The sequence below is a fragment of the Nycticebus coucang genome, chromosome 1, assembly GCF_027406575.1.
Source record: "Nycticebus coucang isolate mNycCou1 chromosome 1, mNycCou1.pri, whole genome shotgun sequence".
NCBI lineage: Eukaryota > Metazoa > Chordata > Mammalia > Primates > Lorisidae > Nycticebus > Nycticebus coucang.
In genome coordinates this window covers 27,782,291-27,797,309 of record NC_069780.1, presented here as the reverse complement: position 1 = coordinate 27,797,309, position 15,019 = coordinate 27,782,291, and the positions used below count along the sequence as shown (strand labels likewise).

Below are 15,019 nucleotides of genomic sequence, written 5' to 3'. Positions count from 1 at the left end.
AATCTCATTTGCTCGCTGACCAGAGCATTCATGTGGGCCTGGTGTAAAAAGAGATGCAGATGGCTGGAAGATTTGAGGTTGAGATTGTTACTGCTGCATAACCTGCCCCAGACACAGCTGTGAGGCTCCCATTAGGAGGCCGGGAAAAGAGGGTGAAATCACAAGCAATTTCTGTGATTTGTGATTTGAGGCAGTAGTAAATGCCTTAGTTTTGTTTTACATCTTTATAGATATTTATAGGCACAGGGATAAGAACAGTGTCTTTTACCATCCTGATAATTTAACCTATGTTTAATAAATGAGATAAAAGTACAAAAGACTATTCTGGAAAGCAGCCTATTATTTTTCAGTTTGTATTGACTCTAAATGCATCACACAATTCAGAAATAGAGGATAGATATATCTTCCCTATAAAAATTTCCAAGGTCTATGATAATTATAGTTGAGTACTTCTACCAGAAATATCCTGAATGCCTTCCTGCTCCCATTTAAGACAAGCCATGACTACTTGAGTAAAACAGAAAGCTCAGTAGTTATGCAATGAATCCAACTGATACCAGGCTGAATAATCAGCCTATGTAAAAACTCCCTCATGCTTTAGAAGAAGAGAATAATTTGCCAGAATTAGCTAAGCAGGTGCCTCAAATCCTTTCTTCACTTCCCACATGTACTCTGACTAGTGATGGATTTACTTTATTTGGCAATCAATTTTAGTCATTACGCTGGATGAATCTATAAACATTGGGATAGTGTTTGTCCTGATTAAAAAGGAACTGGAATAATGACCTCAGTGTCTGAAAATCTATGGTATCATATTCTCAAACAAATCACTGGCAATTTCCTAGACTCAAGCCTGAGTTTCTGATATTCTATTTTGCAAAGTGGATCTTCTTTAATACTTACAATGTAATTTCCTTTTCAAATGTTTGGGAATATGGTATCTCCAAATTAGACTATTAGAGGTTCATAACTGGCTTGTCTGACCTCAGAACAGTGAGAGAAGCTTACCAGTGAGAGATGTGCGCCTTCCTATGGCCCACGTCCGCTTGTTCTGAGTCTTAAATACTTTAGAAAGCAAGATCCATTAAGCAGGAAAAATACCTGTTTTATCATCATTGGCTCACTTCCCTTCCAGGCTGCAAAATGTGCTTTAACTATTTATAAAATTTTACCTAAAATTTTAGGAAACCCTGTTCTTAAATTTACATGAGGCTAAATGGAATTCTATTACTGGCACACTTCTGATCCAGTTTTATTCTCAACCTCTAGATTCCTCATAAAACGTCATTAGAGTCATTTTTCTTTTCCTGGTAGGCTGAATGATAGATATAAACTGTGAGATGCAAAAGAAAAAAATTTTTTTTTCATTTGTTCCATTAGTTTCTGTTGTTTCCCTAGAACTAGAAAGTGAACAAGTCTTCTTTTTTGTATAACTGTTGCTTCTAGGGCCCAAATTCTGTTTCTTTAGAGTAGACCAGTGAGACCCAAAGTGAAGATAGTGCTGATAGCTGGTATCCATCCTGTCCTGGCTAAGTGTCAAAGCTGTCTAATTGAGCTGGCTTGTGATCATTAACAATAACAGTAATAATAATAACACAAAGTCAGGACTCTGCAGTTTGATCCACATGGCTGTCCCAGCAATAATCTTAAATTCATTCTTTGACAACAGGAACTGAATAAGTTTTATTACACGCAGGTCATAAAGCTGATTACTGCATTCGGCACTAAAATGAGTTCTGAACATCGGCGAGCACAGGGCTCTTATCTAAATTCATAGTCCTTGGAGCTTCCAAAGAACAGATACAGGTACAACCTGGTAACAAGCTAAGTTCAAACCCAAGGAAACCAAATCTAGAAGGAGACTGGGCAGGGTTGTCAAGAAGGAGATGCAGTGCCTTTCCCAGCCAAATATTGGGGGGAATAGTTTCCTCTTGAAATTAGTAGGCATCAATCATATTTTTTCCTTAGGAAGAAGATGCCTCAGCTCAGCGCCTTTGGCTCAAGTGGTTAAGGTGCCAGCCACATACACCTGAGCTGGCAAGTTCGAATCCAGCCTGGGCCTGCCAAACAACAATGATGGCTGCAACCAAAAACTAGCCAGCTGTTGTGGAGGGCGCCTGTAGTCCCAGCTACTTGGGAGGCAGAGGCAGGAGAATCGCTTGAACCCAGGAATTGGAGGTTGCTGTGAGCTGTGATGCCACAGCACTCTACCCAGGGCAATGGGTTGAGGCTCTGTCTCAAAACGAAGAAGATGCCTCTCTCGATACATTCCTTTACACCAGTGGTTCTCACCCTTCCTAATCCCACAGCCCTTTAATACAGTTCCTGTGGGTCGTGACCCACAGGTTGAGAACCGCTACTTTATACAGTTTTTTAAAATAAGAGAAGACAACATTCCATTTACTCCCCAAACAGCAAAATAAACCAAAAAGATCCCAGAAAACAAGGATTAGTCATTTTATCTTTGACATCTAAGACAGAGCATAGCCAGGAAATGGCACCTATGGGAAAGCGAGTGAATAAATATATTAATATAACAAACTTAACAGCTTTCAAGGAATCACATTTCTTGTGGAGGTTCAGTGTGTGGACAGGAGCTATGCTGCCTGATTTAGAGAGCAGATCAATACTTGGAAATATGCAAAATGAAGGGCCCACTCAACAGTCACGGGGTTATACAGATAGCCAAAACCAGAAATGGAAATCTGGTAATCATGCAGTTAATTGGATTAGCATTTCGGGCCAAAAAGGATCCATGTTATAACTTGAGGTATCTTCTGCTTGTTAGTGTTTATCAACTTAACCAGGTGACTGTCACATTTCCAACTTAGTTTATGATTTGTAAACAAAACTAGAGTCATGCCCAAATATTTATGCAGAGAAGATAAGTGGGCATGGAAAAAAGGTGAGCAACGAATGTGTATCTGAGTATTTTAATGGTTTGTTTTTTATAACGTAAAAATGGGAAATTCAAACAGGGAAAGGAGAGGGTAGACCTCAGGAAGGACAAGAAATACATGTGATGAACATCCTTGAAATCACAGAAATTTCAGGGAGCAAAACTTAATTTAGGCCTGGGGCGGAAAATGCTTTCTAAGAAATCAGATCATCAACAGTTTACCTTGTCTTTCCAGAATTTCTCTCATAGAAAGAGAAAGTAATAGTTTAAGTATTAGTGATCTTTCTGACAGTGATGAGACTAAAATTTCCACCTGGCATCTTAGTCTCCAGGGTCAAGCTTTTTCCAACAAGTACTTTATTGTACAATTGAGAGATACGATGAAGTACTTTAACCTGTGGTCTCAGTAAATCCTCACCAACCATAGCTCCTCTAGAACTGGCCCATGGAAGTCACTGACATAATGACGTGGTGATTTCATCCCAGCCTTTGAACAGTGAGGAAACTGAATTCTTTCATGGGTGTAACAAGACTTTGCACTCACCTGCCATCAAAGGAACTATAAAATGATTGGTTGTCATTAAGATTATGAAAACAACTAAAGTTTTATGAACTCAAGTGTCCTGCCACATTGGAAGTCTAAAGAAGAAAATAACAGTATTTCATGTTGTTAACAAAGTTGAGCTATATGCAAACTCAGTGAATCAACAGAAACCACGATGTAAACAAGGGATACTACAAGCAACCAAAGAGGCAGGCATTTCCCTCAGTACTTTCCAAATACAAGACAGAAGTTTGAGCATAGACTCTATTTTAAATCCCAGCTCCACTCCTCGTCAGTTGTGGACTTGTAAGAAGTTTCCAAACTTCTCTTAACTTTAGTTCTTTCTCTATCATAGGAGGCTAATAAAGTCGCCCCTGCTTCTCAGGGTTATTAAGAGGATAAGAGACGGTTCATGTCATACCTTTAATTAGTGCCTGGAGCACTGTAAGTGCTCAGCATAATTTACCTATTATTAAGTCAACAATAAGCAAAGCCTTTCTCAAATTCCAATTCATTTGAGCCCCTTATAACATTATTTGTTCATCCCTTCATTTTGCAAACAATTATTGAGCTCCCACTATAAACAAGTTGCTGAATATATGGAGATAAAGATACAATCACTGCCAATAAGAAACTTAGGTTGAACATGGAGAGCTGCCAAATAAAGGGAGGATGATGATACACTATGTTAAATTCTGTGATAGAAACAAGTCATGGGGCTATGGGATTGGGGAGGATAATGGGGAAAGCTTCATTGAATACTCAGTGCAAAGCATGGTTTTGGGGGCTTTCGGAATGGAGGTGTGGAAGGGCATGGAGGGGAAGGAGAGGGCCTAGAATACAAAGAGGAATGGGGATTTTCTCTACTGAAACTCCTAATCTAGGAGTGAACAGAAATGACCAAAAAGAAAATAAGGGTCATGAGTGAGCTGCAACAAGGTAAGAGTGTTCTTAAGAGTGATGGTTATGTTCAGCTGGTTGTGAACTTTATGGAATAAAGGCCCTGTGAGCAAGGTCTGAAACGTGGAAAACATTTTGATGAGTGGAGAGGAAGTAAGTGAAACCATTCTTAAAGACTGAGCTTTATATCTGGTTATTAGGAGAGGTGATGACACAAGATTCCTTCTTATAAGTCTCTTTTTTAGTACTTTATATAAAAATGTGCATCATGGTTAGCAATATATATGTCTACAATTTCTAGTTTAAAGTATTTGTTTTCATCTTTATTTTGAGTCTAGAAAGTTTAATTTTAGAGATTTGCAGAGTTATAACTGTAATGTTTTCTTTCTGTTTTCCTCCTTTGGCTCCTAAAATTGAGCTCTCCTCTTTACTAATACATTTTTATGTATGTCAACACAATAGCTGTTATTTTCATAAACCCTCATATGTAATTGACTGATCACAGTTGCTTCTCAGTTCTGAATATATGAAGACCATTTTACCAGACTGGAGTCAACCTCTTAGCAACACACACTTACAGAATTTTCTGAGCGGATTTCCAAATAGATGTTACATAAAGTGTTCATTCATTATTTTCATATATAAAATGCTTTTCCATGTCATAGTTCTTTAATAATCTCTAAAAACTTCTTTAAAAACATGAACTCTATCTCAGACTTGCCACGCCCTTGCAAAGGCTTCAAGTTTGTACTTTATCCAGATATTGTTATTCTCATAACAAGTAAATGTGACTAATCGAAGTTAGATAATTTCATTCTTATCATTTGTCTACTTTCCTAAATTTATCTGATCATGCTGTGATGACTTACTGTGTTACACTATCTTTGTAATTCTTCCATAAGTAATGCACCTAATAATACCTCTCATCAATAAATACTCAATTCTACTATAAAGATTTTTCACAAAAACAGAAAACATAAATTTGCTGGAAGACATGAGGGAATTCAGAACATTGATTTACTTTGAAAACATTTAATTTATAACATCTATTTGTTGGTTCTTGAAAAAAAATCTATCTGCAATAAAAGTAGTGAAAACATGATTACCTCAAAATAATATCTACTGAAGGAAAAAAAATGAGATTGGAGAAACAAAATAATATCTACTGAAGGAAAGAAAAATATGAGGTTGTAGGACACCCTCCCCACCCCACCCCAATATCTTTACCTTTCCATGGACTAGATGGAGGAGCATAGGTCTCTGTAGAGCTTCCAAGTTTTCCTTTCCTATGATTTTAGGTGGATTTTTTTCTTTGAAGATGCTCTTTTCTTTTCTCTGTTGATTCACACTTTCCACCTTTACATTGTTTATCTGGAGTCACAGAAAGAAATCTATTGAAAACTTTCTCTCTGTCTTCATCAGAGTCTTTTAGAAACTAAAATGGGGCAGACAGGGTTGGCCCTATGCTCTTCTGTCATTTTTCAATTCACGATTCATAGGACTTTGCCTCTCACTTTAAAACAGTGGAGAAAGTATTTAAAAAATAGATGTTTGAATAAGACAATTAATATCAATACCTAAAGAACTCTGTGACTTCAGTCTTACAATATCCGTGACTTGATTATGACGCTTTTAGGTCAATGTCCCTCTGCTCATTTATTTTGTACAGCTGCCATCTGCCTGATCACTTCACTTCCTGTACCACTTGTTGGAAAGGTCTCCTGCCCTATTCTACCTCATCCATAAACTTAAAAGTAAAGATCAACAACCTGATTACTCAACAATGAGGTATATAATGTCCTATGGAGAAACTCCTCAGAGAGGTGGATGATGATGTTTTGATCAAACTTGGAAAACATAACAGCTTTAGAGACATCCAGAAAAGCAAAGATCACTTGGTAAATATAGTACAATGACAGCTCATTATACAGGACATCAGTAGATGCTGGTTCCAAATACTTAGTCCTATGTACCTGTTTTACATGTGTATGCAGAAAAACAACTGAGTTTACTAAAGGAATCTATTGCCTTAGGTTCTTGAGAAGCATAGGTGGAATCACCACATATTAAAATTCGAAAAGGCACCATAGACTATTTAATTTAGACTCCCTTCTCAACACATAAATCTAAACCATTGCACTGACCAAGCACTGCCGTGCAGGGGAGGATGTGGTTCCTCCCTCTGGAAGAATACAGAATAGGTTTACTCCTTCATTGATAATTCCACCTATTAGATCAAGAAGCTCAGGTACCTCTTAATTTATCTCCTCTTTCAGTTAGTGTGATCTCAATCATTTTTCACATGATCTGGCTTCTAGACCTCTCACTCCCAGAATATTTTGGATGGATTTTGGTTTAATGTCCCTGTTAATATGATTTGTATAATTGGACCTCATACCCTAGTTGTTCACCAGGATATACTGCCCATCACCAGCTTCAACAATTTGGAAAGACCAGTTCACTTTTGATTAGCAAAAACTTCAGAATTGTAGATCTGCTTATTTTAGTGATATATAACAAACTGAATGGATATTTAAATAAAAACAAAAAACAAGTGCAGTTAAATGGTCCACTTCCCAAAGACTTTGCTGGCATCCACTCTCTTTCTACCATTCTGGTAGAAGATGCGCACCGTGATTTGGATCAGTTGGTCATCGTCACCATCTGGATTCCTCCACAGTAAGATGACGTCCACGTTGGATGAAAGTCGGTAGCCCACATTGTCCTGCAGTTTTCCTTTACCTCGATTCAGCAAAACTTCAGTGGAGTATGTGAGCTTGTACAGCCGGTCATTATTTAATGAGAGACCGGTTGTGTGACCTGCATGAAGATAATGACATGAGTCAAGTTTGCATTGCATGTGCCTGTCAGGCCAGAGACCATGTTGTCTGCCCATCCATGTGTTTCTCTACCACAGGCTGCAAAATATTTGCTGAGTTAAAGAGGGTTCTATTTTTCCATCTGCTGAAATCATTGGCTTGAAAAACATGAATAGATAAATGAACTAACAAACAAATAAGCTCCTATTTCAGAAAACTTCAGTCTTCATTCCTAATCAATTATCAGACTATATAAATATAGTCTGATAGTTCAACCCCAGTTGAAGTATAAAATCCTTTTTTAAAGAAATGCCATAGTATTGCTTTTAATGACATGAATATGATTTCAAGTAGAGATCCTACCAGGCATTGTTTTATAACTTTAATAAGAACAATTTATAAATAGCATATTATTTAGATGCAAACAGATCAATGCCAAAGTAATTTCAGAGGTTAGAAGAAAGTTCTTTCATTCGGATGTTTTTGAATTTAAGGAATATCCCTTCAGTGTATTTCACTCTATTAATTTAGTTAGCAAATTTTTAGTACAAAGGTACGGCTCAAGGCTATACATTTGTAAATTTAAATTAGCTGCACCTGAATGAAATAATGTTTTACTACATAAAATCTTAATACCAGCTTAAATTTGTCAGGGGTAATGTAAATCAAATAGTATGCAAATCAGAGAGCCAAGAAGATTGATATAGGGATGAGTTCACAGACTCTCCCATTGAGTTTAACTTATCCTAAGGAAATACAAAGGACCAAGTCTTTCCCAGAGATGACTAGAAGTTTGGGGTCACATGAACTCTTTTTGCATATTTTCTACAGGTGGCCATCAGGAGGTAGTAAAAAGAAATTTCAGTTTACTTGTTCTCAATCCTGATCAAGTTGTATTGCCTAGTTAACTAGAACAGGCAACTGTAACTTTTCTCTCTCAGAAAATATACATATGGGGAGAGGTACAGGAAAGGGGTTTTTGGTGACTAGACCAGAAATAAAGCAGCTGAGAAAGGAAGTAAAATTATTTTGCAATGCCAAAAAATTAAAAATACCTCTGAAAGTCTGACCATCTCCACAGCAACAGTCTGTTCCCCTGTCTCCATCATCTACTACACCACCTACTGCCTAGAGGGAAAAATGCTAAAAATATATTGCATGTTATGTGTATTAACTTATTTAATCCTCACAAAAGCCAATGAGGTAGGCACTACTAATAGTTTCATTATGTGTGAATGAAGAGACTGAGGAGCACAGCACTGATTACCAAGGTCAGCCAGGTAATTAGATACATGTTTAAAACCCAGGCTATCTGGCTCTGAGGATGATGTACTTATCTATACTATATGCTTTTAAACTTTAGGTTGAATTCCATTCCTAGGGAGTGAGCTAAGAATTCATTCATTCATTCAGCAAGGATGTACTGAGTACTTGCTGGGCAGCAGAAATTTTCTTAGGCTTTAGGGATAGACCAGTTAACAAACAGAAAGATTTCTACCCTCACAGAGTTTACATTTAAATGAGAGAGAGAGGGACAATTAATAAATAATTATATAAGCAAATTATATAGTATGTTAGAAAGGTTAATGAGGAAAAGGGAACAGGGACGCTAAGGGAAAGACCTCTCTGAAAAGGTGAACTTGGAGCACAGGCTTTAGGCTACCTACATAGATACCCGTGGGAAGAGCAGGCCTCTTCCCACAGTCCCTTGCAGAGACATTAGCATTGGCAAAGGGCCTGCACAGGATGCCTGCAGGTGAAATGGAGGGACAGCAGGGAGGCCAGAAAGGTTGGAGTTGGATAAGTGAAGGACACGGCAAAAAGAGATGAGGTCACATTGGTATTTACAGGTAATAGGGAGACTTGAGGAGTTTGAGTGAGATGGGAAGCCACCAGCGAGTTTTGGGTGATGAAGTTACATTATCTGACAAACCTTCAAAGAAGGGAACATGGATTTTCATAGGAATAAAGAAGCAGCAGGAGAAGGAAGTGTGGGAGGGAGTATCCAAATGTACACACAAACTCAGCAGAGCCTGAGGTGTAAGGTACGGGAGGGCAGAGAAAGTCAGAGACCCCTTTAAGGAGATGAAGTCTGGGGCCACCTCTACCCTCCTCTCTCCTATCTTTGCCTTTTCTGCATTTTAACTGGAGCCTCTGGAGCAGGTTCAAACACTGTCTTTCTGGTGAGAAAAGATATTTTGGCTAGGAGGCCTTCTTTCTACAACACCTGTCAAATTCCACATAGGGTATACAGAAAGTACATGTTGTCTTATCTAATCCTCACAGCAATTCTGAAAGGTAAGCGGTATTTGACAGCTAATAGAAGCTGTCTCGAAGATCAACCCAACATAGCAAATATAATACGGAGTTCATGTTTAAATTTTCTCAAATCTGAGTTTCGTGGACTCCATAAAAATGTCTTCTGATTAAGTGAAAACTTTGTAGGAAGGCAACCTTTCTCAGGTTCAAAGGTTCATTTTTTTTTTTTTTTTTACTTTTACTTTACTGGTCAAAAGAATATGAAAAGGAACATATACAGGTCATTTACTTAACTATGACCTGGAAGTGCTAAAACATAGGAAAGGAAGGGCCTTCTTCTCCCAAAACTGTTTCTCATGTCTTTAAACAGCTTCAAATAACACGCTACAATGTTGTCCTGTTATCCTATCCTGTTTGATAAGTATTTCTCTGTTTATATTATTCAGAGATCTGGCAACAGTGGGCATAGAGGCATGTTCCATTGCTGACCTAATTTCTTATTTAGGATATTGCTATTCCAAGTGTGCATATAGCATTTTGGGGAAACTGATGGTAGATAAAATCAAAAGAGAAATTAATTTTAGCCAAAAAGGAAACAGTACCTCTTTGATTTGCTCCTTCAAGTGCATTTAGAATTTTCTAATAACTTACAAGCAACGAAACTCTTATTTTTGAACCTTTTTAGAAATATCTAGAAATCCTCATTTCGCGAACTTATATGAGTGCAATAGCACTGTTAAAATAGAGATAAGTTACCAGTCTGAACTGGTAAGAAGTCTGAAGAGATGTACAGTGCTGATAAGGGTGATAGGTAATGGAATGTAAGAACGCAACGGAGAACTCCAGGTAGAATGAAGGATAAAAAGAAAGTTGAGAAATAATCAATGTAAATGGATGGAAAAGTAAGGGTAGGGACAGGGACTGAGGTAACACAATCCAAGTCTAGAGGTAGCACAATTAATTAGTAAAAGTAAGGTATAAAGAAAACCCATGAGAACACTGAGAATAATAGACCCACCATTGCAAAGTACAGCTAAGAATTAGTAGGGAAAACTTGAGTCTTTAGAAAGTTCACATTTAGGGCGGCGCCTGTGGCTCAGTCAGTAAGGTGCCGGCCCCATATACCGAGGGTGGCGGGTTCGAACCCGGCCCCATATACCCAGGGTGGCGGGTTCAAACCCGGCCCCGGCCGAACTGCGCCCCCCCCCCCAAAAATAGCCGGGCGTTGTGGCGGGCGCCTGTAGTCCCAGCTACTTGGGAGGCTGAGGCAAGAGAATCGCCTAAGCCCAGGAGTTGGAGGTTGCTGTGAGCTGTGTGACGCCACGGCACTCTACCGAGGGCCATAAAGTGAGACTCTGTCTCTACAAAAAAAAACAAACAGAAAGTTCACATTTAGCAAATCTTACAGAAACCTCTTCATTCTAATCCTAACCACTTCTTTTATTCTCTTCACATTCCAACCTGCCCTCAGCATCCACCCAGATCTGAGGATTTCCTAAAAAGTTGCACTGGTAATTTAAATTAGAGATAAGTTTTGAGGTGATCCATGGGATCCCAAAATTTAGAACAACTTAATTTTAGGGTAGAATCTTCATGAGTAGTTTACTAGTTAAGTGTCAATTGTTACAAGGACAAAGAAGCTACAATTCAATCACGGTATTGTACTATAAAAAGTTGTCTCATCTGGTAGAGGAGCTGTCAAATGCTGTACTTTTTCTTTTCAATATTGGCATAAGCACTTGTATTATGCAGCCCCTCACTTGTCCAGGCTCCTTTTAAGACTTTGGAAGAGGATCTTAGCTATTTGTTCAGCAATCTTTGCTGAAATAAGACATTTTTGTATCTTTTCTCATGGCCCCTAAATAGCATAAGCTGCAGGTTCTAAAAAATATGGATTTGCTACTAAGTTATACACACTAAACTGTAGCTATGTTCTACATCACATTTTCCCTGTATGCCATTGTCGTGTGTGTGTGCATGGGTGTATGTGTCTGTGTGCATTTATAAGTGCATTTGAAAACGTCAAGTTATCCAACTTTATAACTTGTAAATTAGGGAGAAAAGAGAGAAGCCCAAATAACTGCTATATTTCAATTTTTTTCCTAAAAAAATCATGGTACTAGATTTGATATTATGGTATTTAGATCTCTCATATTTAAAATCCTTAATAATCATTTGACAGATAAAACAGGAAGCTCTCTATATAACATTTCTTAATCAGATATGACTTACAAATCTTTACTTTTTTCTCATTGAAAAATTTCTTTCATTCAAGTAAGGACTATATCTTTTAAAAGTGAACATTTTAGAAACTTGTGAAAATATTACCATTAGTTCAAAAACCTAAAGTGTGAATGGCTTAGGTAAATTAATTTAAATTTAATCTATTGTTCCAATAATTGTAAATTGTCATTTACGACTCAAATGTCTTTTTTCATCCTGTGGAGATTCTCCACACAAAAAAATCTTGAGGAAAACTTTATGATTAAAAACCCCATTTATTCCAAATAAGTTTTTAAAGTTTATAAGTACATTGTTTTATATTAAATACTTGGTTTTAAAATTGATCCTGGCCATACTAAGTTGTATGCTGGATCAATTGGTTTTAAGAGTGTAGCTTCTTAAAATACTCTAAAAAGTGATCATTTTTATACAAGCAGTATTTAGAAATCCAAGGAGTTTATAATTTAGCTGATTTTAAATAAGATTCTATATTAATACATTTCCTACAGTTTTTAAAAACCATCCCACATAAAGTGTGTTTTCCTTCTTGCCTTTTCTGAGGGTACTAATTCATATGTGTTTTCTAAAAATCAATTTCATTTAAAAATAGAAACTGTAACGAGCAACACCATTCTTCCAAAAACAATAACTCTTATTTCTTAAATCCATATTCTGTAATTTTATTTTCTTTAATTTGCTGACTATGATGTTATCACTTTTGAATGATAATGGAATTAAATGTTTTTTAACATTTCATTCATAATTCTTTGGCAAATTAAATGCCTTTTTCATTGGGTCTAATTTTTCTTGATGTCACATTGCTAAGCAACTAGAAAGAAATTTAAGAACTGGATTTTTTTTTAATCCTCATTTACAATTCAAATGAAGGAGCTACATTCAGTGTGGCCAACAGTAGCAGGTAACAATAGCTGGCAGCTCTTTTCTGCCTTTTGAAAATAGTCCATGAATGAGAAGTTGAAGCAAGAACTCACTGGTCTCAGGGACAGAAACTGAAAGGAACCTCTGTTTCCTTAATATATGGAGGAATTTGAATTTGGTTTTCATCTTGAGCCATGCTTTCACAGACATTGCTTGGTTTTGAAGATGGTTTGGTGAGAAACTCTTTCACTATTCTCTCACTCACATACACACATTTTACCCCCAAAGATTGAAATTAAATTTTAGCAAAAGGCAACACAAACTTACCTTTAACAGAAGCTGAGTATGAGGAAATGAAGCAGAGAAAAAGCACAGCAAGAAGAATCATATTAACTAGCCACCCCAACTTCATACAGCTCCTAGCCGCGACTCACTGAAAGGAGGGCTCTCCCCAAGGCAGCCGGTGAGGAAGTGACCCTCCTCAGAACCTGCAACAATAATGTTTATCTTTAGGAAAAGGTCAGATTCCAAACTCCAAAATCAGGACCTAAGTTCACTGAAGCGCTCACTATTAATGATTAAACGTAGGGGGCCTGCAGTTTTTGGTTTCATACTCCTTTTAATTTTTTTTCACCCAAAAAGGAAAATCAGAAAGTTTTCACTTTTAAGAGCTAAACCAAACCAGTCTACCTTCCTATATATGTAGAAGTACTGAGGGACATTCCAAGAAAACTGGTGGTGCTACTTTTCTGCTCAATACATAATTATCATCATGTCTATAATATTAACTACCTATCTTTACGTTTCAACACTTTATATGGGAGAGTGGTAAAGAGTCTCAAACTCAGCTAAAGCCAGTTGAATTTTACTATGTCTTATATGGTCATCTTTGAATTTTTATACTCCTTGTATGCTATTATAAAATCATTCTGAATTTTAGGATTTAAATTTATTATTATTATTATTATTATATAGTATCTTATATGTAGATCTATCTTGATGTGGTATTAAAGCTTACAGCAACCTTAGGCTCAAACATCCTCTTGTCTCAGCCTCCTGAGTAGTTGGGGCTACAGGCACCCACCACAACACCCAGATAATTTTTCTATTTTTAGTAGAGATGGAGTCTTGCTCTTGCTCAGGCTGGTCTCGAACTCCTGAACTCAAGTAATCCACTTGCCTTGGCCTCTGAGAATGGGATTTAAATTTAAACTAAGTCATACCTCTACCAATCACTTCCAAAATAATACTAAAGTAGATAGAACTGTCATTCCTGAAACACAGATGATTCTTTTTATATGGGAAACTGTATGAGGTTAGAGCGAATCACCATTGTCTATCATTAATGTGCTGGAGAGCAATAGCATCATAGTAGAACTCTGTATCTGTTGTTAAGAAGCACTCGTCTGAGTTCCCAACATGGCAGGATGGAGTCCTGTGCTTTCTGAATTCCATTTCTAGGAAAAGATTCAGAGGGAGAATTCTAGTATTTTTGCTACAAAATATTAATTAGGAAACTTCTATAGAATTTAAGTAAAAATCCTAGTATGGCTAAGGCCATGCTAACTGAACCAATCCTCGTCCCTGGAAACCCTCAGGAGGGAAAGCTGATAGAAACAAAACCTACTTAAATACAGTGTCTTAGGGGGAATGTGGGGATGTTTTGGCAAAGAAAGGAAAAAAGTGCTAGGGAAAGGCCATTTGAATGTACTTGAAAATACTGATTACGGCCAGGTTTCAGTACAAAGTCAGTTCTTAGACTGCCTGTTTAACTTGACTGCCTATGAAATTGGGGCCTATAAAATTGCCTCGTCACTCTCAAAACCCTTTTCTCAAACCTTAACCTTGAGCTTAAACCTTGTAGACAACCTAGGCTAAAGAGAGAAAACTAACAGGGCCACAAAATGAAATATAAAATTTAAAAATCTCTAAAATTAAGCATGTTTTCTTTGAAATTGTATCCTCACATAAAGAATTAAAAGATGGGGGTGGTGCCTGTGGCTCAATGGAGTAGGGCGCCGGCCCCATATGCCGGAGGTGGCAGGTTCAAACACAGCCCTGGCCAAAAACTGCAAAAAAAAAAAAAAAAAAAAAAAACAAAGATGGAAATTGTTCTTAACTTCTATTGAGATTAGAACTTCATTTGCTGTCATGAGTTTATATACAAATTATGTCTAAAGTAGCTAATAAAAATAAATTGGTTGTAGATAAGAAATTTTTCTAGAGTTAAACAGAAAAGGTCATTCTTAGACAAGTAGCTTTGTTAAAATATGTAAGTTTTTATGAATAGTAGGGGTTATAAATACAAGGCAATGTGAAATTTCTTTATTGCTTTCCATTTCAATAGACTTCTAAGAGTTCCCACAACTTCTGCCTTTATAGGGATATAAACTTTACTTACACATTCATTTAAATTAAAGACTAGTTGGCATCTTATTTCATTTGAGGCTCACAGTTACATAGACCTTTAGTGATGTGGTTAGACTATGTGGTACA

At 37.1% G+C, this 15,019-nt stretch overlaps 1 protein-coding gene across 1 annotated transcript in view; it reads right to left on the bottom strand.

Moving 5' to 3' along the window:
* Positions 1–13,099, bottom strand: part of MTTP (microsomal triglyceride transfer protein) — a 47,881-nt gene extending 34,782 nt beyond the window's left edge. Inside the window, exons 1-3 of the mRNA XM_053555558.1 lie at positions 12,851–13,099; positions 6,976–7,163; positions 5,571–5,714 (exon numbers count right to left, since the gene is read on the bottom strand). Coding sequence (XP_053411533.1) covers positions 5,571–5,714; positions 6,976–7,163; positions 12,851–12,935 — 417 coding nt within the window. The 5' untranslated portion in view covers positions 12,936–13,099. The remainder of the gene's footprint in view (positions 1–5,570; positions 5,715–6,975; positions 7,164–12,850) is intronic.
* Positions 13,100–15,019: the final 1,920 nt, after the last annotated feature.